General features: G+C 45.6%; 1 protein-coding gene across 1 annotated transcript; it reads right to left on the reverse strand.

Moving 5' to 3' along the window:
• Nucleotides 1-1,704: 1,704 nt before the first annotated feature.
• HSPA13 (heat shock protein family A (Hsp70) member 13) lies at nucleotides 1,705-16,064 on the reverse strand. The gene is made up of 5 exons (XM_063956343.1): nucleotides 15,893-16,064; nucleotides 7,086-7,426; nucleotides 4,538-4,751; nucleotides 3,665-3,832; nucleotides 1,705-3,286 (listed from the first exon to the last, which is right to left on the reverse strand). Exons 1-5 carry the CDS (start codon nucleotides 15,915-15,917, stop codon nucleotides 2,646-2,648), a joined length of 1,389 nt encoding a protein of 462 aa, XP_063812413.1. The 5' UTR covers nucleotides 15,918-16,064; the 3' UTR covers nucleotides 1,705-2,645.
• Between the last annotated feature and the right edge of the window lie 10,054 nt (nucleotides 16,065-26,118).

Raw genomic sequence — 26,118 nt, forward strand, 5'->3', positions numbered from 1 at the left:
ATTTGGTAAATTACAAACGAGGAGTTACAAGTAAAGTGGTGTCTAATAAAGAATTGTTTACCTGATTGAGGGTGACAGAACACATCCCCCGTGAGGAGGAATTGGCAGGTAGTGCAGGTGCACTTAAAGCAACCTACCCGAGTGTTAGACAAGAAAGTAGGTTTCTTGATGGGCCGTACAGAAGTCAAAGTTTTAACTAGGGAATCTTTCAGATTTTTTCCCCTTGAAAAACAGGGCATTAAAGTATGTTCCTGTAGATTTAACTTATCATCACTTTGGATAATGGGCCATAATTTTTTTGCTTTATTAATAATTTCTGGTGAGCACACATTATATCTGCTCACCCAAGGTAGTTTATTTTTATTTTTATTTCTGTTTTTCGGACTTCTAGGCTCTATTATATCATCTCTAGATAATAGTTTAGAGCGCTCCATCCTTAATACTTTTTCTTTACATTGTAGTAACAATTTTAATTTGTATCCCCGTTCAAGAAATTGATTAATCATTTCATCAAGCTGCTCAATTGCAGTCTGTCTGTCGCTATTAATCCTCATCACCCTTATCATTTGGGAGTATGGTAAACCATTAATTAATGCTCTGGGGTGACAGCTCTGTGGTTTTAGTAACATGTTCCTGTCAGTTTCTTTGGCGAAGAAACTGACAGGAACATGTTACTAAAACCACAGAGCTGTCACCCCAGAGCATTAATTAATGGTTTACCATACTCCCAAATGATAAGGGTGATGAGGATTAATAGCGACAGACAGACTGCAATTGAGCAGCTTGATGAAATGATTAATCAATTTCTTGAACGGGGATACAAATTAAAATTGTTACTACAATGTAAAGAAAAAGTATTAAGGATGGAGCGCTCTAAACTATTATCTAGAGATGATATAATAGAGCCTAGAAGTCCGAAAAACAGAAATAAAAATAAAAATAAACTACCTTGGGTGAGCAGATATAATGTGTGCTCACCAGAAATTATTAATAAAGCAAAAAAATTATGGCCCATTATCCAAAGTGATGATAAGTTAAATCTACAGGAACATACTTTAATGCCCTGTTTTTCAAGGGGAAAAAATCTGAAAGATTCCCTAGTTAAAACTTTGACTTCTGTACGGCCCATCAAGAAACCTACTTTCTTGTCTAACACTCGGGTAGGTTGCTTTAAGTGCACCTGCACTACCTGCCAATTCCTCCTCACGGGGGATGTGTTCTGTCACCCTCAATCAGGTAAACAATTCTTTATTAGACACCACTTTACTTGTAACTCCTCGTTTGTAATTTACCAAATAGTTTGCCCCTGTGGCTTATCTTATATTGGCAAAACCGAGAGCAAGTTTAAGGAGCGCATGGGCAACCACCGGGCTGCCATACGAGCCGCAATCGCTTCGGGTACAAGCGACCAACCCGTTGCCCGTCATTTTGCGCTCCTTAAACATCCTCTCGCAAGTCTTAGATACCGTATGATTGACACGGTTCCAATTAACATCAGAGGGGGTAATAGATCCTTACAACTATTGCGCTGTGAAGCACAATGGATCCACCGCCTCGATGTAATGGCCCCTAGGGGACTGAATGAAAGTATTTCTTATGCAGCATTGCGGTAACAGTGCAATTGTTATGTATACGTTTGCTTTAAAACTTGTTTAAACTGATGTAACCATGTTGCTTTTGATGTCTCGTTACTTTGTTTGGTTGCTATGGTAACAACACGGTGGCTTAATGGGCTGATGTTTATGACGTCTATTTTCAGCACAGCAAAGGGGCGGGGATGCAGTCCCGCTCCGATGCCGGCATTCACGTGGTGGGGGACTTGTATAAAGGTATGTTTGTTTTATGTAAGTTTGTATCCTGATGACAATATAAATAAAATATTGAAACGTTGACCTGAACAAGGGACTCCACACCCGTCATTGCTACTTAAGTGAACCAGAGTGCCGCATCTCCAAGTCTGTATCTTCACGTCTATGAAGGCACCGGTGCAGGTGATTTTTTCTTGTTGAAGGGAGTGCCAGGCTGACACGGATTGTATATATACACATACATACATACATACATATACATATACACTGTACAAAAAGTTAGCGAAAAATAAAATAAAGATAATTCAAGGCTTCTGTACATTAAATATAGGGGCCGTGTTTACATTCAAGTATGTTACGTGTGGACCATGGGCAGAAATAGTACAAAATTTAATAAATATACCAGTAGATTCTTTCACCCACACAAAGTGAATAAATCTCCAAAAACATCTTTCTTAGAAGTTCTTAACAATAAATAAATAGATCTCTTAAGGGCAGATGTAAAAGTTCTGGGGCCCATACATCTGACAAATATCGGGGCAATTTCCCATGTTGTAGATGCCTGGGCCAGCGAATTGGGGAAATCCAACAAGATGGAATACCACGATTCACCGAGTCTGACCAAAAAATTATCGGGGTCTGCAAGTCAGGGATTTTTAACCTGCTGTCATTTGCTGAATCCCTGTCGGATCCTCAAGCATCGATGTCTACGGATCGGTACACTGGATCAACAAAGCAGTGAATCACGGCTCAGATGTGATGCCCACATATGACAGCAGGTCACCGATCTTCAATACATAACCGGAAACAGTGGGCAGAAGCGACCGCATGAACTATTCAATTGAAGTTAGTTTTCCGTAAGTGTCTATTGGGTATTTCTATTGCACTGACTTGAAGAGGCCAGGAGCCCCCCATGATCCCTGCTTGTATTGCCACACCAATCACTACAGCCAGATCTGGGTCCACTGATGTGTTGGGTTCTTTGCCGAAAAAGTCTCGGATGACTTGGCGTATGTGGGGTATCCGTGTAGACCCGCCAACTAGAACAATTTCATCCACTTCATCCTTCTGAAGGTGCCCTTCCTTTAATACACGTTCTATGGGTATTAGGATCTTCTGGAAAAGGTCATCGTTCAAATGCTCAAAGAGCTTCCGTGTAATTTCGGTTTTAAATTGTACCTGTTTAACAGTACTCTTCCCATCTTGTAGCTCTTCCCGATGTTGACCCCCCTCTATGTTGTTCTCCCCTTGGTCACCCTCTTCAGGAGTTGTTGGTGGTTGTGCAGCCAACGTTAAAGGCACATGCACCCAGGAGGAATTATACAGTGTGAGGTTCAACTTGACGGCTTCCACAGATTGCCTGAGCCTGTGGATTTCTTCCTTATGGGACGGCAGTGACCCATAGGTGGTATGAATATCATCATATAAGTACTGTAACAGTCTTTGATTGAAGTCTTGGCCTCCTAGTTTATTGTTACCTATAAAGAGAATTAGGAGCAGAAGTGATAAGGAATCAAAATTTAACAAACTCAGTCTACGTGAAGAACCTAGTTTTTTCAAATGTTAGAACCAATAGAAACTAATAGATTGGTTGCGAAACACATTACTAAAGGTTTCTAACAAATTGCAGCAGGACCATGACAAAATGAAAATGATGCAACTATAATCACTAGTGAGACAATGTCCGCATTAAAGTGCCCAAAAGCATTTTACAAACAACATTTCATAAACTATTCCCCTTTAATTGAGAAATGAGATTTAAAAAGAGACAAAAACACAGGTGGCTACAAAGTCTTTTAAACTGATGTAATATTAGATACATTCACTGGGATCGGACAAACAATTGCTATTATTACCTGCCATAGCTCGTGTTAGGAACATTCCCCCCTGTTTATTCAGCAGGGAAACGTCCAATGTGCCTCCTCCCAAATCCACCACTAGGACATTAAACACGTCAACCTTATGTAACCCGTAAGCCATTGCCGCGGCTGTTGGTTCATTGATGACTCGTAGAATATCTAGACCTGAGTAAAGAAAGCACAAGGATAGAATGACAAGTAATTCACATCTTAAAAAGTAAGGTGGCATACTTTTAAACCGTATCTCTGCAGTCAGCAACCAATTGCTCTAATTGGGCCTCATATTTAAACAAGCAAATCCAATCAAAAAATAATGCTGCCTAATTAAATTAAGTATGCTAAACACTACAATTTACTGGAACAAATATGTAAAATAAGACTCCGGCCTGACTCCGTCTGTCGAAGACTTAGATGCATTTGAGAAAAGCTTGTAAGAAAATGCTGCATTTAAGAAATATTTTGTGAATATCTGGACATTCCCCAACAACATCTATGACCAGAGCACCAATCAGTACAGTCCAAAGTATGTTTCCACGGTTGCTAATAAAGATGAATTACTCAACCTGTCTGTCAACTGGCAAGAACAGTGCACTTCCAAGAGTTCAACAGGCAATTTCAGGCAGTGGTTCTATTGAGCACCAGCAAATTACTATTAATTGTGAACTTTGAAAAATAAACACAATGACCACATACCTAAACAACATTCTTAAAATTTACACCTAAACAGTATAATTAAACCTAAGTATTTCAAAATAGTCATTATTGCTACAAAAAAAAAAAAAATCTGCCTCAACACAGATCTTCTGTTTCTACCTCACACAAAGAAATCATCTCCGTCACAAAAGGAGCTACACAAGATGAATCACATACCAGCAAGATTAGCGGCTTTAACTGTATAGTTGCGCTGTCTCTCATCGAACTCTGCGGGCACTGAAATAACCGCCTTAGAGACAGGAAGGCCAAGGTACTCTTCTGCCATCTTCTTTAGCCTTAGAAGTAGCTGTGAGCCAATGTATTCAGGAGTTACTGTAAACGTTTCGTTGGTTGTAATAGAATAAACCGCTTCACCATCTTTACTGAGAACCTAAAAGCAAGGCATTTTAGCACAGTTAGTACATCACACACAGCTTGGAATGCATATTGTATAACCAAGGAGACCATCATTTATAGCACCCCAATGTTCCACTTCCTAGCCAAAGGGATTTTGGGAAGGAAGAAGGAGGAGGAAAAATAAGAAGAGGAAGAAGGAAGACAAAAGAATAAGAAGAGGAGGAGGAAGAGAAGAAGAATACTTTCTATTTAAAAGAGACCAAAAATTGTAAAATGGTCAATTGCTGTCTATAAGGGGCTGTGGCTAACAACATGTAAAATAATTATGTAACAGTTTTAGATGATCAGAACTAAATATTGAGAAGCGGACACCATTCCTTCCCAGATTTCCTCTCTGTGCAGTAGAATAATTCTGCAGGTGATTGGTAGGTTTTTAGTAGACTCCTTAACGAATGTTCGGAACTATCCATTACCATTTTTGGGGCAGATTCAATTAGCTGCGAGATCGCGCGTGTTGATACCCTGTGCTATATATATTAGCGTAGGAAGCTTTTCTTATTTTTGCTTGTGCCCATACAAGTGTGAGCAAAAATAAGCAAGGTTTTACCTTCTACAATAACCTGAAACATGCAGAGACAGAACCTCACAGCTAACTGAATCTGCCCGAGTCTCCCCCAGTAGCTATGCAATGGCTGTTACTCCATTAGGCAGCTGAATAACAATCTGACAGCCAGTGGTTGGTAAGGATTCATCGCACTGACCCATCCATCTATGTGCATGGAGATTATATGTTTACGCTCTATGTTCTTCCTAAGGTCCTTGTCACATGTGCGCTCATTTATGTGCCAGTGGTAGGGAAAGTAAATTGTAAACTCCACAACCAGGAACCGGTGTGTCTGGATAAGACTCTGATCAAACAAGGCTGCAAAACTCGTCAGCACTCCAAAAATAAAATAAAAAGTGCATAATATAAATACTGTGCATATTGCTGCAGCCCAAGGACTGGACTGAGTGCAATCAGGTGCAGCATTCAGCACAAAACTTCTATCCATCATAATAATAATAATAATAATAATAATAATATGCCTCCAAGAATGAAGATCAAGGAAAACAGATGTTTTACAGAGCTGAAAAAAAACTCATATCCTGCTTACTATATGCAATAAACTGGGGGTCGTGCTGCTCACACAGACAGAAATACAGACTATATGGGTTGATGTTTGCAGAAAGCAGTGGAGAAGTTGCCATAGTAACTAATCATCTTCTAGCATTTTATATTATACTTGATAAATGCTACCTTGATCTCATTGCTTGATCCATCAACCCCATAATCTCACCAACGAAAAGGGACAAGATTTATTTTTATATTACAGTGAATGTGTCTAATCCTCCTTATGTGCACAATGAAGTGTCTTTTGGAACATGCATGATCAATAGGCCACTATTCAAAAGAGTAGCCTAGCTTGTACTGTAGCATATAATTATACACTGCTCAAAAAAATAAAGGGAACACTAAAATAACACATCCTAGATCTGATGCACGTGGAGGCCACACACACTACTGAGCATCATTTTGACTTGTTTTAAGGACATTACATCAAAGTTGGAACAGCCTGTAGTGTGTTTTTCCACTTTAATTTTCAGGGTGACTCCAAATCCAGACCTCCATGGGTTAACAAAATTTGATTTCCATTGATCATTTTTGTGTGATTTTGTTGTCAGCACATTCAACTATGTAAAGAACAAAGTATTTAATAAGAATATTTCATTAATTCAGATCTAGGATGTGTTATTTTAGTGTTCCCTTTATTTTTTTGAGCAGTGTATATAAAATATATATATATATATATATATATATATATATATATATATATATATACACACATACATACATACACACACACATACATACATACACCTGTGGCTTTATGATAAGGTCTGTTCGAGATCAGTTTAGGAAACTTTTGGCGGTATCCTATTAGCCCTGATGCGATTTCGGCCTATCAAAACAGCCGCATATTGCTATTGGTAACCGAAGGTCATTATTTCAGTATTCAGAGGTCATTTTGATTGGCCAAAATAAGACCTGTGATCGCACGAAAACACATGGGATCAAGGATAAGTCCCCGATACCATGTGTTATTGCAGTTCCGGCAGCCACTTATCGCGGATTATGCTTCAGGTGCCTGAGGCACCTGAAGCATATTTCCTGATAAGCCACGGCATCGGGGAGAAAGGATGCTAGCATCGGGGCTAATAGGATGGCCCCGGCGATCCTATTAGCAGTGGTAAAGTACTGCTGCTAATAGGATACCGCCCTATGCGTTTTCCTGTAGTCTGTCCATATATCTGAAACACATATACTTACTTTGAATGGATACCGGTCACTTTCCCTTTCCAACTCCCCAGGGGTAAAGATTTTTCCAATAAATCTTTTGGCATCATATATGGTGTTCTGCGGATTGGAATCAGCAAGCTCCAGACTGTCGTATCCCACATACACATCCTCCTCAGTAAAGGACACCATACTTGGTATACTCTGGTGGCCGCTGCTGTCTGTAATGACTTTCACTTCTCCCGTTCCAGGATGGAACACACCAACCGAACAATACGTTGTCCCAAGATCTATGCCAATCACCTTTGGGGTAGGCATAGGCAAATACTGCTGTGCCAGGTATCCGGCTAACAGGAGAGCCAAAATAGCAGAACCTGATTTGGAATTTGGGAGGAAAAAACATATGTTAAGATAACCGGAAAATAGGAATTTAATACCTACCGGTAATTCCTTTTCTCGTAGACCGTAGTGGATACTGGGATGACATTAGTACCATGAGGGTATAGATCGGGTCCATTGGAGCCTGGCACTTTAAGAAATCATTAGTGTCTGCTGGCTCCTTCCCTCTACGCCCCTCCACCAGACTCAGCCTAGGAAAACTGTGCCCGAGGAGACGGACATACCATGAGAGAAGGAAATACTACGAAAGCGGTGAGGTAACGCACCAACACACAACAGTAATAAAAGGATAGCAGCACTAAGTAGAACAGAGGACAGCAACGCTAACAATAACAAAGGATAGCAACGCTAACCAAACATGGAACAGGGACAGCAACAGCAGACCCAACCAAGAACACTTACAACCAGGTAAGCAGGAACACGAAGCATTGAGGCGGGCACCCAGTATCCACTACGGACTACGAGAAAAAGGAATTAACAGTAGGTATTAAACTCCTATTTTCTCTAACGTCCTAGTGGATACTGGGATGACATTAGTACCATAGGGAAGTCCCAAAGCTCCGAGAACGGGTGGGAGAGTGCTGAGACCCCTGCAAAACCGCCTGACCAAGGTGTCGAACCCATAGAACTTTACAAACGTGTGCGAACCAGACCAAGTAGCTGCACGGCACAACTGTAAGGCCGAGACACCCCGGGCAGCCGCCCAGGAAGAACCCACCGACCTTGTGGAGTGGGCCTGGATAGAACTCTGCAGTGGCAACACTGCCGAAGGATAGGCTTGTTGAATGGTCAATCTGAGCCAACGAGCAATGGACTGCTTAGAAGCAGGACATCCAATTTTGGTATCGTCAAAAGGACAAACAGCGAGTCAGACTTCCTGTGACGAGCTATCCTCTTAATGTAAATCCGCAAAGCCCTCACAACGTTCAAAGGACTTTGGAGCAACCGACATATCCAACAGTACCGGAACCACTATCGGTTGAATAATGTGAAAGGCCGAAACGACTTTCTGCAAAAACAGTGGGCGAGTCCTGAGCTCCGCCCTATCCTCGTGAAATATCAAATATGGGCTCTTACAGGACAAGGCCCCCAATTATGACACACGTCTAGCAGAGGCTAAAGACAGCAACATGACAGCAAGTAAGACAGGTCAGATATTTCAAGTCCACCCTGTGCAAGGGTTCAAACCAGTCCGACTGGAGAAAGGTCAATACCACATTGAAATCCCACGGAGCCGTGGGAGGGACAAAGGGTGGTTGAATGCGAAGAACACCCTTCAGGAATGTCTGTACTTCCGGAAGTACCGCCAGTTGTTTCTGGAAGAAGATGGGAGAGAGACGAAATCTGAACCTTGATGGAGCCTAACCTTAGGCCCATATCCACGCCTGCTTGCAGGAAGAGCAGAAAACGTTCAAGTTGAAACTCTGCAGGAGAATATTTTCTACCCTCACACCAAGAATCATATTTCTTCCAGATACGGGGGTAATGTTTTGATGTGACCACCTTACGGGCCTGGACCATAAAGGAAATAACTTTGGATGGGAGACCTTTTCTGGCTAGAATCTCCCTCTCAACTTCCAAGCCGTCAAACGTAGCCGTAGTTAATCTGGATAGAGGAACGGTCCTTGTTGAAGAAGGTCCTTCAGAAGCGGCAGAGGACAGGGTTCCTCCAGAGACATGGTCAGGAGGTCTGCATACCAGGCCCGTTGAGGCCAATCTGGAGCAATCAGAATTGCCTGAACGCTTTCCCTTTGGAGTCTTTTTAGAACTCTGGAAATTAAAGGGATTGGAGGAAACAGGTATACGAACTGGTAAGACCCCTGAGCCGTCAGAGCGTCCACTGCTGCAGCCTGCGGATCCCACATTCTGGACCAGTAACGGCGAAGCTTCCTGTTGAGACGAGAAGCCATCAGGTCTATCTGTGGGCCCCATTCTCCCGGATGCAGGTCGTGCCTGTTGAGGAAGTCCGCTTCCCAATTGTCCACGCCTGGAATGAATATGGCTTGCGTTAGCTTCCGTCCAGAGGAGTATCCGCGACACCTCTCGCATTGCGGCCCTGGTTTTTGTTCCTCCCTGCCGGTTTATGTACGCCACCGCCGTGGTGTTGTCCGACTGCACCTGGATGGCTTAATTTCGGAGAAGAGAGGAGGCTTGCAGAAGAGCATTGTAAATTGCCCTGAGATCCAGAACATTTATCGGGAGTGCAGATTCCTGACTCGACCACTTCCTCTGGAACTGAGCCCCCTGGGTCACAGCCCTCCAACCTTGGAAGCTGGCATCCGTTGTCAGTAGAATCCAGGACTGGGTACTGAAACTTCGACACTCCACAAGGTGAGGGACTTGTAGCCACTATAACAGGGAGATATGTGCTTTTGGCGACAGAACTATACTCTGATGCATGTGCAGGTGAGACCCTGACCACTTGTCCAGCAGATCCAGCTGGAATGGATGGGCATGAAATCTGCCGTACTGGATTGCCTCGTAGGAGGCTACCATCTTGCCCAGTAAGCGGATGCAAAGATGAACTGAGATCTTGCGGGGAATGAGCACAGAGCGGACCATAGCCTGGATAGCCTGGGCCTTGTCAATTGGAAGGAATACTTTCTGAGACAGTGTCCAGTATCATTCCTAGGAACTGAATTTTCTGTGACTGTTCCAGGTAAGATTTTTGGAAATTCAGGATCCACCCACGTTCTGTAAGAAGGCGAGTAGTCAAGCCGATGCTGTGTAGCAGACGCTCCCTGGACACCGCCTTTATCAGGAGATCGTCCAAGTAAGGGACTATGTTGACTCCCATACTGCGCAATTGCAGCATCATCTCCGCCATGACCTTTGTGAACACCCTCAGAGCTATGGAGAGACCAAAGGGTAAGGCCTGAAACTGGAAGTGGTGGTCCAGTATAGCGAACTGGAGGTAAGCCTGATGAGGGGGCCATATTGGGATGTGCAGATAAGCATCCTTGATATCCAGGTATACTAGGAACTCCCCCTCATCCAGACCGGAGACCACTGCCCTCAGGGACTCCATCTTGAACTTAAACACACGTAGATACGGGTTCAGAGATTTTAGGTTCAAGATGGGCCGTGCCGAACCGTCCGGTTTCGGTACAACAAATAGACTGGAGTAAAACCCCCTGTGGTGTAACGGAGGAGACACTGGACCACAGTGTAGCAGTTTTTGAATGGCGTCTTGCAAGGTAACCCTTGCTACGGGTGAAGCTGGTAAGCTTGACTTGAAGAATCAGAGAGGAGGTAGTACTTGAAATTCTAATCGGTATCCTTGGGATATGAGGTCCCTCACCCAAGGATCCGGGCAGGACTGTACCCACACATGGGCGAAGTGGTGAAGGCAAGCACCTACCTGAAAGTCACCCTGCTGCTGGGACCAACCGTCACGCGGAGGGCTTAGTGGATGAGGATCCCGAGCCCTGGTTCAGAGATCCAGCAGCCGCTGATTTACGGGACTTACCGCGATTTCCTCTAGCAGCATTTGAGACACCTCTGACTCTGGACACCCGAACGGACTGCAGAGAGGGCCCGGGGTAGGGACGTCTAGCAGGAGGAGCAGCAGACAGCAGATAGGTAGACCTACCCGCTGTCGCCAGAGAAATCCACTTGTTCAGTTCTTCCCCAAACAAGGCATCCCCTGTAAAAGGAAGATTCTCCACACCTTTCTTGGAATCAGCATCCACTGACCATTGTCGCAGCCATAGAGCCCTGCTGTGGTACAGCCATTGAGACATAATTCTTTAATGGCCTCATTCATAAAATTTGCAGCATCCTGGATATGGGGGGTAATTCCAAGTTGATCGCAGCAGGAAATTTTTTTTAGCAGTTGGGCAAAACCATGTGCACTGCAGGTGTGGCAGATATAACATTTGCAGAGAGAGTTAGATTTGGGTGGGTTATTTTATTTCTGTGCAGGGTAAATACTGGCTGCTTTATTTTTACACTGCAAATTAGATTGCAGATTGAACACACCACACCCAAATCTAACTCTCTCTGCACATGTTATATCTGCCTCCCCTGCAGTGCACATGGTTTTGCCCAATTGCTAACAGAATTCCTGCTGCGATCAACTTGGAATTACCCCCATGATGCAGTAGTGTCATGATCTCATCCTGAGGCAGGAAGTCAAACCCCCTTATTATATTCTCAAATCATTTTACCATGGCACTAGAAATCCAGCCGCAAGCTATAGTGGGCCTTTGAGCTACGCCCACCGCAGTATAAAATTGATTTGAGTGTAGTCTCAATTTTGCGGTCAGCTGGGTCTTTGAGAGATATAGCCCCAGGTACAGGCAGTACAATTTTACGTGACAGCCTGGACACTGAAGTATCCACGGACGGGGGATTTTCCCATACTTTCCTATCCTCAGGAGGGAAAGGAAAGGAATTTAGTAACCGTTAAGGAGTTTGGAATTTCTTGTCAGGATTGACCCACGCCTCTTTAGAAAGGTAGTTAATTCCTTTGATATAAGAAAGGTGGCAGAGGATTTTGGTTTCACATTAAGAAACAATTCCTCCCGGAGACAAAGAATTGTCATCTTCCACATCTACCTCTCCCTCATCCAGCGCAGGTAATTCAGAATCAGAGTGAGACTGCGGGACCTGTGGGAGCGTGCGTTTATGAGAGACCAACAGAGGGGGCTGAGGAGCCTGTCTGTGGTCAGCAGCCTTAAGCAAAAAATAATCTGCAGATTGTTTAAGGGTCTGCCTTTCCTGTCTGGCTGTAGTTAACTCTGTATTAATATTAGTAATCATGCCTTTGAATGATTCTAACCCCTCAGGTTCCTGCATACTTATATAAGTATTCCCGATGTGCATCTGTAACCTCATCATGCCGTTTTTATCTGTCACAGTGTTTGTTAATCGGTTGTTATGGTGATGGGGAGCGGATGATGACGTCATACGTGGGCGCCGTCCTCTGTCTTCCGGATCCAGCCGAATCCACGTGGTGCGGTGAGGGGATTTAAACGTAAGTTTTTATCTGTTTGTTTATCCTGATGATGAGGAAATAAAGTCCTCGAAACGTTGAAGCACATCCCTGTATTTGACTGATCATTTACGAGTGCCGCCGATTGGATAGATAGATAGATAGATAGATAGATAGATAGATAGATAGATAGATAGATAGATAGATAGATAGATAGATAGATAGATAGATAGCGCAAGGCAGTAGTGTCACCACCGCTTGTATGGCTCCCCCCTCTCTATAAAACCCCCTGGTACCAGTACAATTGGTGATTCAGCTGGGTCTGTGGAGGAGCAGCTTCAGCATGCAGCCTGGCAGTCAGCAGCAGCAGGAAATGGCACCTTTCAGCCTCTGGTCCCGTTCTCCAGGAAGCCCCGCCCCCTCAATGGCACGTGGTCCCTCATAGTTTATACTGGCTGTAAACATGGTGTTTTTTTGCAAAAAAGGAGTCTAATAACCCCCTTTACCTCAGCGCCAGTCTGGGGTCCGCAGCAGGCACCAAAGCTCGCAGCCAGGTGACCGCCGCGCCATAATGCTGCCACTTGTCACCGGGGACCCGCTAACCGGAACCCCGTTGTCATCACTCACCGCACCGCGTCTACTTCAGCATTTCTTAGGGGTGGTGGCATGCTGTCGGCGTGCGCACACACCCTTGGGGTATGTGAAACAGCGCCTCAGGAGCTTTGTGTCCTGTCAGCGGGGATACGAACCATTAACCCTATAGGAGGTTGGTTCGGTCCCGTCCCCCCTAAGTCCCACGACGCAGGCAGACTGGTTGCCAACCAGTGCTGCCTGAAAATAACAAACTAAATAAAAGTTGTGAAGAAAACTCTCTGGAGCTCCAGAGGAATGCACCTGGCTCCTTAGGCACATTTTTCTAAACTGAGTCTGGTGAAGGGGCAGAGGGGAGGAGCCAGCATACACTAATGATTTATTAAAGTGCCAGGCTCCAATGGACCCGATCTATACCCTCATGGTACTAATGTCACCCCAGTATCCACTAGGACATTATAGAAATAAAAAGCTCAGTTCCGTAGCATTTCCTTTCTATATCATCAGATTGAAACGTATACTAAAGTTTGATTTAATAAAAAAGTCTAAGGCAATGGGGATAGAAATGCGAGTCATTGGCGGTAGATCCTGTCTGCCTATGTACAGTCACACTTTAGGACAAACACTCCGCCCCGTTTTAATGTTGCTTTGAATGATTATTCACATGTACAGAACAGTCAAATTTTAAGACCAATTTTGTAAAAATATGGCCTGTAATACCCAACGTCTCAGCAAATACATGATATATAGATATATCTACCTATAAATAATGTAGCGCTATTGTAATATTCATGGGAACCACAAGCAGCATTATAACCTACACTTGGTATTATGGAAATACAGAAATTATTTTTAAAAGTATATCATTTGCATTGGTACATATATGTCACTAATATGTTACAGAATTAATGAGACAAAGTATACCTAGATAAGAATGCACCCATGTAAACTTGATATCGGTAATGAAGCAAATATAAGAGCACTTAAATATTTGCCAAGTTTTTTTTTTTTTTAATAAAAAAAAAGTATCAATATATAGTAAATGTATCTTTTCATTTTGCATAGGTATAAACCAGCTAAATATCAGTGTCTGCCAGACCGTAACAGATTAGGTTGAATCGTTCTAATCCTTGATGTCTTTCAGGTTTAGTTTAACAGGTTAATAACAACGGGAACACAACATTGCAATCTAAAAAAAATTATATATGAAAATAAAAAGCAAAAAAATATTATATACGCATACAAGGAAAAGGAAATCAATTAGTAGCAAGCATCGTCACTAGTAGAAATTAGTAACTTGCAAACATATGGTAACAGGTTTGTTTATAGTCTTAGGGGATCTTAAGCATGACTCAAATTTTCAGCTAGGACATGTGAACACCTTCTTGCTGGTACGCTTGCAGCCCAGATTCATTCCATAATTACGAGATATGATGACAGATTCTTGTCTGCCATCAGATTCTATGTTCCTATGATGATAACGGTCATCGACAGACGGTGGAGACACACACATCTTTCGGTATAACCAGATTTCAACTTATCAATGTATCAGGCATCAGCCCAAGGACAGGGACACGCCTGAGGTACAAGAGTGAGGTCCCTGGTGAGCAGACAGGCTACAGACACATGGATATTAGATGAGTAGGTTCAATGGACGCCTCAGCGGTACACAAGTACTTTTTGCATCACAGAGGCAACAATACGTGTGTGCGTAGAGTGTGTTATGTAAGCACACACGCATCTGTGTATGATGTGAGTAATGAGGATCAGTGTAGTAGCTTTATGTGAGTGAACAGGTTTCCACTAGGAGCAAAGATCAGTCTGCTGTACAGTGTAACCCATCCTCTGCTATATGTGATGCAACCACCCAGCAATGGCAGATGCTAGCACACAGGTACATAGCATTCCAGTAACACAATGGGCAGTAATGAGGATCAGTGTAGTAGCTTTATGTGAGTGAACAGGTTTCCACTAGGAGCAAAGATCAGTCTGCTGTACAGTGTAACCCATCCTCTGCTATATGTGATGCAACCACCCAGCAGTGGCAGATGCTAGCACACAGGTACATGGCATTCCAGTAACACAATGGGCAGTAATGAGGATCAGTGTAGTAGCTTTATGTGAGTGAACAGGTTTCCACCAGGAGCAAAGATCAGTCTGCTGTACAGTGTAACCCAACTCTGCTATATGTGATGCAACCACCCAGCAATGGCAGATGCTAGCACACAGGTACATAGCATTCCAGTAACACAATGGGCAGTAATGAGGATCAGTGTAGTAGCTTTATGTGAGTGAACAGGTTTCCACTAGGAGCAAAGATCAGTCTGCTGTACAGTGTAACCCATCCTCTGCTATATGTGATGCAACCACCCAGCAGTGGCAGATGCTAGCACACAGGTACATGGCATTCCAGTAACACAATGGGCAGTAATGAGGATCAGTGTAGTAGCTTTATGTGAGTGAACAGGTTTCCACCAGGAGCAAAGATCAGTCTGCTGTACAGTGTAACCCAACTCTGCTATATGTGATGCAACCACTCAGCAATGGCAGATGCTAGCACACCGGTACGTGGCATTCCAGTAACACAATGGCCAGTAATGAGGATCAGTGTAGTAGCTTTATGTGAGTGAATGGGTTTCCACCAGGAGCACAGCAAGTGATCAGTCTGCTGTACAGTGTAACCCATCCTCTGCTCTGTCACATGTGACGAAGCCACCCAGCAGTGACAGATGTATATGACATTAGTGACACAATGGTCAGTGATGTGCTGATATGTATTACACTATATTGTATGTTGCCCTATGGTTATGCTGTACATCACTGTGCCCCTCTCTCCCGGGTCCCCTGTACAGCAGCGCGCACTATACTGGCAGCACCCGGGCTAGCAGAGGCCGGAACAGCGGAAGTCACTCACCCAGTATGGTCATTTCCCCGGCCATACTCCCTCTGTGTCAGACACCGGCGGTCGCTTCCTGTTGCTGCTGCTCAGTGCTCAGTATGATGACTGTACACTACTATACCTTACCGGCCGCACAGCATGCCGGGAGCCGCCGCCGACGTGCGCCTGCGCAACACAAAACTGAGGCAGGGCACGCTCCCGGTGAGCACTCAAGTTTGGGCATGCGCAAAACGTCTTCCCGTGCCCGCGCCTGCATGTGAGTGACAGTGACTGTCACAGAGAAAGAGGGGGAGGTATAGCACGCCGCACAGTGACAGACTTGTGTAGTGCATTGCAGTAGCGCCTCAGTTATGCATGCTTGCTGCTTTGCTCTCTCTTACATACTGTATATAGGAGGTAATTCCAAGTTTATCGCAGCAGGAAATTTTTTAGCAGTAGGGCAAAACCATGTGCACTGCAGGGGGGGCAGATATAACGTGTGCAGAGTGAGTTAGATTTGGGTGTGGTGTGTTCAATCTGCAAACTAAATTGCAATGTAAAAATAAAGCAACCAGTATTTACTCTGCACAGAAACAAAATAACCCACCCAAATCTAACTATCTGCACATGTTATATCTGCCTCCCCTGCAGTGCACATGGTTTTGCCCAACTGCTAAAAAAAATTCCTGCTGCGATCAACTTGGAATTACCCCCATAGGGGGAGATTTCTCAAGCCTTGCAGTGAAGAAAAAAATCTCAGACTGTGCTAGCATCTAATCATTTTCAGGTTCCCGGGCAGGGGTGTGGCAAAACCGCAGTACTGTTACAACATTTTATTTTATTTCTCAGATTTCTGGTCATTATTTAACCGCTCAGATCCCCCTAACGCCCCATTGACCGGGGCCCACCTCCTCCTCTAGGGATCATGTTAGAGCAGGCTTTTTCAACCACTGTGCCGTGGCACACTAGTGTGCCGCAACCAGTTGCAAGGTGTGCCGCGGAGCCAGAGCATCTTCCTGCACCTTCAGAGTGAACTGCTGACCCGGGCTCTTCTTAGAGGATCAGTCGTGCTCCGGCCATGACCTATGCCTTGAAAACGATGTGATATCATTGGTCACAGCCGCGGCGTCTCACCACCCAGCCAGCCCACCCGCCTGCATGCACATCTTCCAGTTCACGCCTGCATACACAGCTTTACTTGCCCACCCACATCCACACCTGCCCGACCGCCCGCTGCTCAGTATTCGCAGAACTCCACTATGAACAACCCCCGCCACTGAGGGACAGGGAGGAGGACAGCTGATAATATTTGTTATTTTATTTCTCCTGTGGGAAACAATAGGATTTCAATAGGATTTATGTGGGGAGAATAAGAATTTATGGATTTATGGGGGGAACAATGTGAATAATTCATGTGGGGAGCAATAGGATTTATGTGGGGAGCAATGTGATTGTTTTTCTGTGTAGGCAAATGTATGTGTGGATTGTTTTTGGGGGGTTTTTTCACTGTGAGGGCCAAAGTGTGTGTTTTGTTTTTTTTCTGTGGGGAACTGATGGTGTGCCTTGGCAATTTTAAAATATTGTTCGGTGCGCCGCGAGTAAAAAAAGGTTGAAAATCACTGTGTTAGAGTCTGCACTTGAATTATAAATTATAGAAATGTTACATTAGGACTATGGTGTATTTCTCATACGTCCTAGAGGATGCTGGGGACTCCATATGGACCATGGGATATAGACGGAATCCGCAGGAGACACGGGCACTTTAAGACTTTAAATAGGTGTGAACTGGCTCCTCCCTCTATGCCCCTCCTCCAGACCTCAGTTAGATTCTGTGCCCAGAGACTTTATGTTAGGTTTATTATTTTCAGGGAGCACTGCTGGCAACAGGCTCCCTGCTTCGTGGGAAGGAGGGGAGAGAAGCAGACCTACTTCTGTGAGTTAAAGGCTCTGCTTCTTAGGCTACTGGACACCATTAGCTCCAGAGGGTCTGATCACTTGGTATAGCCTAGCTGCTCGTTCCCCTCACAGAGCCAGAAGAAAGAAGCCGGGTGAGTAACCGAAGCAAAGAAGACTTCAGTTAAGACGGCAGAAGACTTCACTGTCTCGGAGGTACCGCGCAGCGCGCCATTGCTCCCACACACAAGTGACACTACATGGGTGCAGGGCGCAGAGGGGGCGCCCTGGGCAGCAATAAACCTCTGTTTACACCTGGCAATAAGGGTATATAGTACATAGGCACTGTATACGGACCCCTGCCAGTATAAAAAATAGCGGGACTTAAGCGCGCCATTAAGGGGGCCGGGCTTAGCCCTCACAGCTCTAATCAGTGCCATTTTCCATTTTCTCTTCACAGCAGCTGCAGAGACGCTGGTCCTGGCCTTCTCACTACTGTCCAAGTAACAGGGTGTAAAACGGGGGGGGGGGCTCAGCTAATATGGTGTTGATATATATATATATATATATATATTAAAAGCGCTGCAGGTCTGAGCAGGGGCGTATCTAGGGGTCTGAGCACCCCTGGCAAAGTAGGGGACTGGCACCCCCCCCCCCCCCCCCCGCACACACACACACACATATTTGAAATAGGGGCGCAGCCACGCAATACTTACTGTCGTCAGATATATATTTCTAAAGACAAAGATGAAAGGAAAATGCACTCATAGTGCAGATTATAGTTATTATTATAAAAGCAATATTACAATATTTCAGGACAGGCCAAATGTATTAGTAAGTCTCGTACCATGAATACCCACATGGTGTTGAAACGTTGGGATCCTTGATGCTGTATTTGCACTATTATATTTATATACAAGTCTGTCGAATTCTTCCTGTGTCTTTTTGTGTGTCAGGAAGGTGCAAACCTCACACAGCAAACCATACCAGGCTATATCATTATGCAAGGAGGGCACCCTGGCACCGGCAGCTAATCGTAATTTCGCTGAGTGCAGAACATCCACACACAAAAAATATTTTTTTCTACAAATATATATATTTGCAGTGTCCTGAGGAAGGGGGTTCGTCCCCCGAAACGTTGACGAATAAATGCACTTTTTGCTTTGATTAACTTGGAAGTGAAAGTCTCTGAGTGCCGCCGTCTCTCTCCATCTTGCATATTGGGGCTGCCATACCCTTAGGAGGGCACCGGAGCAAATACCCCTACGGGGACCACGGAGTGCCGGGCTGCTTCCATGGATTATATATATATATATATATAATATACATATACACAGTGGTCAAAGTGGAAATTTTGAAGTGGGGTTATGGAAAAGTTAAGGACGCGTCACCCAAAAGGGGGCATGTCCAGTGTAGTAGAACCCCTTATACTATCTAGTACTGGTGCCCCTTTCATCTTATAGCACACGGTACGAGTTGAAATTCACATTATAGCACACGGTACGAGCCGAAATTCACATTATAGCACACTGAATGAGCCGGAATTCACATTATAGCACACTGAATGAGCCGACATTCACATTGTAGCACACTGAATGAGCCGAAATTCACATTATAGCACACTGAATGAGCCGGAATTCACATTATAGCACACTGAATGAGCGAAATTCACATTATAGCTCACTGAATGAGCCGAAATTCACATTATAGCACACTGAATGAGCCGAAATTCACATTATAGCACACTGAATGAGCCGAAATTCACATTATAGCACACTGAATGAGCCGAAATTCACATTATAGCACACTGAATGAGACGGAATTCACATTATAGCACACTGAATGAGCCGAAATTCACATTATAGCACACTGAATGAGCCGGAATTCACATTATAGCACACTGAATGAGCGAAATTCACATTATAGCTCACTGAATGAGCCGAAATTCACATTGTAGCACACTGAATGAGCCGAAATTCACATTGTAGCACACTGAATGAGACGAAATTCACATTATTGCACACTGAATGAGCTGAAATTCACATTATAGCACACAGTACGAGCCGAAATTCACATTATAGCCCACTGAATGAGCTGAAATTGTGACAGCAGGGACAGCCAGAGTGACAGCAGGGACAGGTAGAGAGTGACAACAGGGAGAGAGAGAGTGACGACAGGGAGAGAGAGAGTGACGACAGTGACAGCAGGGAGAGAGAGAGTGACGACAGTGACAGCAGGGAGAGAGAGAGTGACGACAGTGACAGCAGGGAGAGAGAGAGTGACGACAGTGACAGCAGGGAGAGTGAGAGTGACAACAGTGACAGCAGGGAGAGTGAGAGTGACGACAGGGAGAGAGGGTGACAGCAGGGGACCATTACCTGACTGTGGTCGGCGGAGACACCGATGGGCAGCGGTGGTGAAGTCCCTCTGACCGCCATTTGTTGCAGGTGGCGGCTGGTGGTGGTGAGCGGTGGGCGGCGGTGAGCTAGTACAGCGCTCTACACAGCCACCGAGCAGGGACGGGAGTACCATGTGCAGCAGAATGGCCACTTCCCTCACCTCCTGCTGCACTTTAATTTCCGGGTCAGTGGAAGAAGTGGCGGTATACCACACCACTTCGACCACTGTGTATATATATATATATATATATATATATACACACACATATATAATATATACATATATATATATACATATATATATATATATATATATACACACACATATGTAATATATACATACATATATATATATATATATATATATATATACACACACATATATAATATATACATATATATATATATATACATATATATATATATATATATATATATATACATACACATTTGTTGTTGTTTTTTATTATTTTGTCTCTCCTGTCTTCCCCCACTCCCCTTCAGGCAGTTGCTCACCTACAGTGATGCACAGCAGGCAGCAGCGGCGGCGTCCACTGTTCCGGACGGTGTCCGTCCAACACTGCACCGCACTACAATCAAAAAGCTCTGCAAAAACTAAAGCTCCCAGCAGCCTTTGCGGCCGGGAGCTCTCAGCAGGATGGGCTGCTGGGAGCTGTAGTTTCTACACATGTTCTTGATTGTAGTGCGGTGCAAGTGCCGGACACCAGCATCAAGAACAGGGGCTGCCGCTGCTGTTGTCACTAACTTCACTGCGGGTGAGGAGAGGTTGGGGAGCGGAAGGGGGGGGGGGGGGGGGGCGCGCGCGGCGTCAGACAGGTGATCCCGCAGCCTCTGCAATGTGAATCTACCCCATGGCCTCGGATGGCACCGCTGGGCGGCGCCCCTCCTTGGCTGGCGCCCCTGACGAGTGCCATCCCGGCCAATGGGTAGATACGCCCCTGGGTCTGAGGCATTGTATATCAGTGGCGGACCGGGTTAGGCGCTGGGTGTGAGCTGGCAAACTCCCTCTGTGTTTTCTCTAACAGGCCTTATTGTGGGTCTGTCCCCTATAGCCCAGTGTGAAAGTGGGTGTTGATACGAGTGTGTCGGCATGTCTGAGGCGGAATGCTCTTCCTAGGAGGAAGCTGGAGTTGGGACAGAACAGAGTGTGGGAGTGAATCTGTCGGCACCGCCGACTGCTGATTGGGTAAATATGTGGAGTGTCTTGAATGCAAATGTGGCTTTATTAAATAAGAGGTTGGATAAATCTTAGGCTCAAAACCAAACGTGGAGACAATCCATGGAAGATGCTTTATCCCAAACTCAGACCCCCTAAGGGTCGCAGAAGCGGTCATTTACCCAGATAGCAGACACAGATACCGACACGGATTCGGACTCCAGTGTCGACTATACTGATGGCAGATTGAATCCTAAACTGGTTAAGAGCATTCAGTACATGATTGTGGCAATAAAAGACATGTTACATGACCCTGCTGTTCCTGATACTAGGGTCTGTATGTTTAAGGGAAAGAAACCTGAGGTAACGTTTGCTCCCTCTCATGAGCTGAACACTCTTTTTGAAAAGGCTTGGGAAATTCCTGACAAAAAGTTACTGATTCCCAGGAGGATTCTTATGGCATATCCGTTCCCCTCTGAGGACAGGGAAAAGTGGGAGTCAACACCCTCTTGGACAAAGCTCTAGCATGGTTGTCCAAGAAGGTGGCGCTTCCGTCCCCTGACACGGCAGCCCTAAAGGATCCTGCGGATCGTAGGCAGGAAACTACCTTGAAATCTATTTATATCACTACAGGTACGCTGCTCAGACCTGCCGTGGCATCGGCATTGGTGAGTAGTGCGATTAAAAAGTGGGCAGATAACTTGTCATCTGAATTAGACACCCTGGATAGGGATATCGTTCTTTTGACACTGGGTCATATCAGGGACGCTGCAGTCTACCTCAGGGAGGCTGCAAGAGATATTGGCCTCTTGGGATCAAGGGCCAATGTCAAGGCAGTCTCGGCTAGGAGAGCATTATGGACTCATCAATGGAATGGTGATGCTGACTCTAAGAAGGCTATGGAGTCTCTGCCGTATAAGGGTGGTGTCTTGTTTGGTGAGGGCCTCGCGGACCTGGTATCTACAGCTACCGCGGGTAAGTCATCTTTTCTACCTTATGTCCCTGCTCAACAAAAGAAAACGCCCCATTATCAGATGCAGTCCTTTCGGTCTAATAAATTCAAAAAAGAACGAGGGTCCTCCTTCCTTGCTACTAGAGGTAGGGGAAGGGGAAAAAGGTCGCCGGCTATGGCAAGCTCCCAAGAGCAGAAGTCCTCCCCGGCTTCTACCAAATCCACTGCATGACGCTGGGGCTCCGCTGCTGGAGTCCGCACCGGTGGGGGCACGTCTTCAACTCTTCAGTCAGGTCTGGGCTCGCTTGGCCCTAGATCCTTGGGTACTAGAAATAGTGACCCAAGGGTACAAACTGGAATTTCAAGACGTGCCCCCTCACCGATTTTTCAAATCGGCCTTGCCAGCTTCTCTTCCGGAAAGGGATATAGTATGCGCTGCAATACGAAAGCTGTGTCAACATCAAGTCATTGTCACGGTACCCCCGTCTCAATGGGGAGAAGGCTTTTATTCAAGCCTGTTCGTGGTCCTGAAGCCGGATAGCTCGGTCAGACCGATTCTGAACTTAAAATCCCTCAATTTATATCTGAAAAGTTTCAAATTCAAGATGGAATCTCTCCGAGCAGTGATCTCCAGTCTGGAAGGGGGGGATTTTATGGTGTCAGTCGACATAAAAGACGCCTACTTACATGTCCCCATATATCCTCCACATCAGGCTTACCTGAGGTTTGCTGTTCAGGATTGTCATTACCAATTTCAGACGTTGCTGTTTGGTCTTTCCACGGCTCCGAGGATTTTCACCAAAGTAATGGCGGAAATGATGGTGCTCCTGCCAAGCAGGGTGTCACAATTATCCCGTACTTGGACGATCTCCTGATAAAGGCGAGATCAAAGGAGCAGTTACTAAGAAACGTTACGCTCTCCCTGACAATTCTGCAACAACATGGTTGGCTCCTAAATTTGCCAAAGTCACAGTTGGTTCCGATAACACGGCTGTCATTCTTGGGCATGATTCTGGACACGGAACTACAGAGAGTTTTTCTCCCAGTGGAAAAAGCTCTGGAAATCCAGAACATGGTCAAAGGGATTCTGAAACCGGCAAGAGTGTTGATTCATCAATGCACTCGGGTGCTGGGGAAGATGGTGGCGGCCTACGAGGCCATTCCGTTTGGCAGGTTCCATGCCAGGGTGTTTCAGTGGAACCTGTTGGACAAGTGGTCCGGGTCTCACCTACACATGCACCGGAAAATAAGCCTATCTTCCAGGACCAGAGTTTTTCTCCTGTGGTGGCTCCAAAGTTCTCACCTCTTAGAGGAACGCAGGTTCGGAATCCAGGATTGGATCCTGGTAACCACGGATGCAAGTCTCCGAGACTCGGGAGCGGTCACACAAGGGGAAAATTTCCAGGGAAAATAGTCAAACCAGGAAGCTGTCTGCACATAAACATTCTGGAATTAAGGGCCATCTACAACGGCCTTCTACAAGCGGAATATCTTCTTCGCGGCCGGCCTGTCCTTATTCAGTCGGACAACATTACAGCAGTGGCTTACATAAACCACCAGGGTGGAACAAGGAGCAGAGCGGCAATGGCGGAGGCCACAAAAGTTCTCCGCTGGGCGGAAAGACATGCAAGGGACAACTGGGAAGCAGACTTTCTCAGCAGACACGATCTCCATCCAGGGGAGTGGGGTCTTCATCAAGAGGTCTTTGCAGAAGTGACAAGTCATTGGAGAATTCCTCAAATAGACATGATGGCGTCTCGCCTCAACAAGAAACTTCAGAAATATTGTTCAAGGTCGAGGGACCCGCAAGCAGTTGCGGTGGATGCCCTGGTGACACAGTGGGTGTTTCGGTCGGTCTATGTGTTCCCTCCACTTCCACTCATTCCAAAGGTGATAAGGATCATAAGAAGAACAAGGGTTCAGGCGATACTCGTTGTTCCAGATTGGCCACGGAGGGCCTGGTATCCGGAGCTTCAGGAATTACTCATAGGAGATCCCTGGCCTCTTCCTCTAAGAGAGGATCTGTTACAGCAAGGCCGTGCGTGTTCCAAGACTTTCCGCGGTTGCGTTTGACGGCATGGCAGTTGAACGCCAAATCCTAGCTCGAAAGGGTATTCCCGGTGAAGTCATCCCCACACTACTTAAAGCTAGAAAGGAGGTAATGGCGAAGCATTATCACCGTATTTGGAGAAAATATGTGTCTTGGTGTGAATCCAAGAAGGCTCCTACGGAAGAATTTCAGCTGGGTCGTTTTCTCAATTTTTTGCAAGCTGGTGTGGATGCGGGCCTAAAGTTAGGCTCCATTAAGGTGCAGATTTCGGCTTTATCAATTTTCTTTCAAAAAGAATTGGCCTCCCTTCTAGAAGTTCAGACTTTCGTGAAAGGTGTGCTGCAAATCCAACCTCCATTTGTGCCCCCAGTGGCACCGTGGGACCTTAACGTGGTGTTGCAGTTCCTTCAGTCACATTGGTTTGAACCTTTACAGAAGGTCGAGTTGAAATTTCTCACTTGGAAAGTGCTCATGCTTTTGGCCTTGGCGTCCGCAAGGCAAGTGTCGGAATTAGCGGCTTTGTCTCACAAGAGCCCCTATTTGATCTTCCATGTGGATAGAGCGGAATTCAGAAGTCGTCAACAATTTCTGCCAAAGGTGGTTTCTTCGTTTCACATGAACCAACCTATTGTGGTGCCTGTGGCTACTGAAGCCTTGGCTGAATCAAAGTCTCTCGATGTGGTCAGAGCTTTGAAAATTGATGTAGTCAGAACAGCTCGTATTAAGAAAACAGAGGCTCTGTTTGTCCTGTATGCTTCCAACAAGATTGGAAATCCTGCTTCCAAGCAGACTATTGCTCGCTGGATCTGTAATACGATTCAGCATGCTCATTCTATGGCTGGATTGCCGTTACCGAAGTCGGTGAAGGCCCATTCTACCAGGAAGGTGGGCTCATCTTGGGCGGCTGCCCGAGGAGTCTCGGCGGTACAACTTTGCAGAGCGGCTACTTGGTCGGGTTCAAACACTTTTGCAAAATTCTACAAGTTTGATACCCTGGCTGATGAGGACCTCATGTTTGCTCAATCGGTGCTGCAGAGTCATCCGCACTCTCCTGCCCGTTCTGAAGCTGTGGTATAAACCCCATGGTCCTTTTGGAGTCCCCAGCATCCTCTAGCGTGTATGAGAAAATAGGATTTCTCTAACGTCCTAAGTGGATGCTGGGGACTCCGTAAGGACCATGGGGAATAGCGGCTCCGCAGGAGACTGGGTACATCTAAAGAAAGCTTTAGGACTATCTGGTGTGCACTGGCTCCTCCCCCTATGACCCTCCTCCAAGCCTCAGTTAGATCTCTGTGCCCGAACGAGAAGGGTGCACACTAGGGGCTCTCCTGAGCTTCTTAGTGAAAGTTTTAGATTAGGTTTTTTATTTTCAGTGAGACCTGCTGGCAACAGGCTCACTGCATCGAGGGACTAAGGGGAGAAGAAGCGAACTCACCTGCGTGCAGAGTGGATTGGGCTTCTTAGGCTACTGGACATTAGCTCCAGAGGGACGATCACAGGCCCAGCTTGGATGGGTCCCAGAGCCGCGCCGCCGGGCCCCTTACAGAGCCAGAAGGCAGAAGAGGTCCGGAAAATCGGCGGCAGAAGACGTCCTGTCTTCAACAAGGTAGCGCACAGCACTGCAGCTGTGCGCCATTGCTCTCAGCACACTTCACACTTCGGTCACTGAGGGTGCAGGGCGCTGGGGGGGGGCGCCCTGAGACGCAATAAAAACACCTTGGATGGCAAAAAAATGCATCACATATAGCTCCTGGGCTATATGGATGCATTTAACCCCTGCCAGAATCCATA

Source organism: Pseudophryne corroboree, chromosome 2 (assembly GCF_028390025.1).
Source record: "Pseudophryne corroboree isolate aPseCor3 chromosome 2, aPseCor3.hap2, whole genome shotgun sequence".
Lineage (NCBI taxonomy): Eukaryota > Metazoa > Chordata > Amphibia > Anura > Myobatrachidae > Pseudophryne > Pseudophryne corroboree.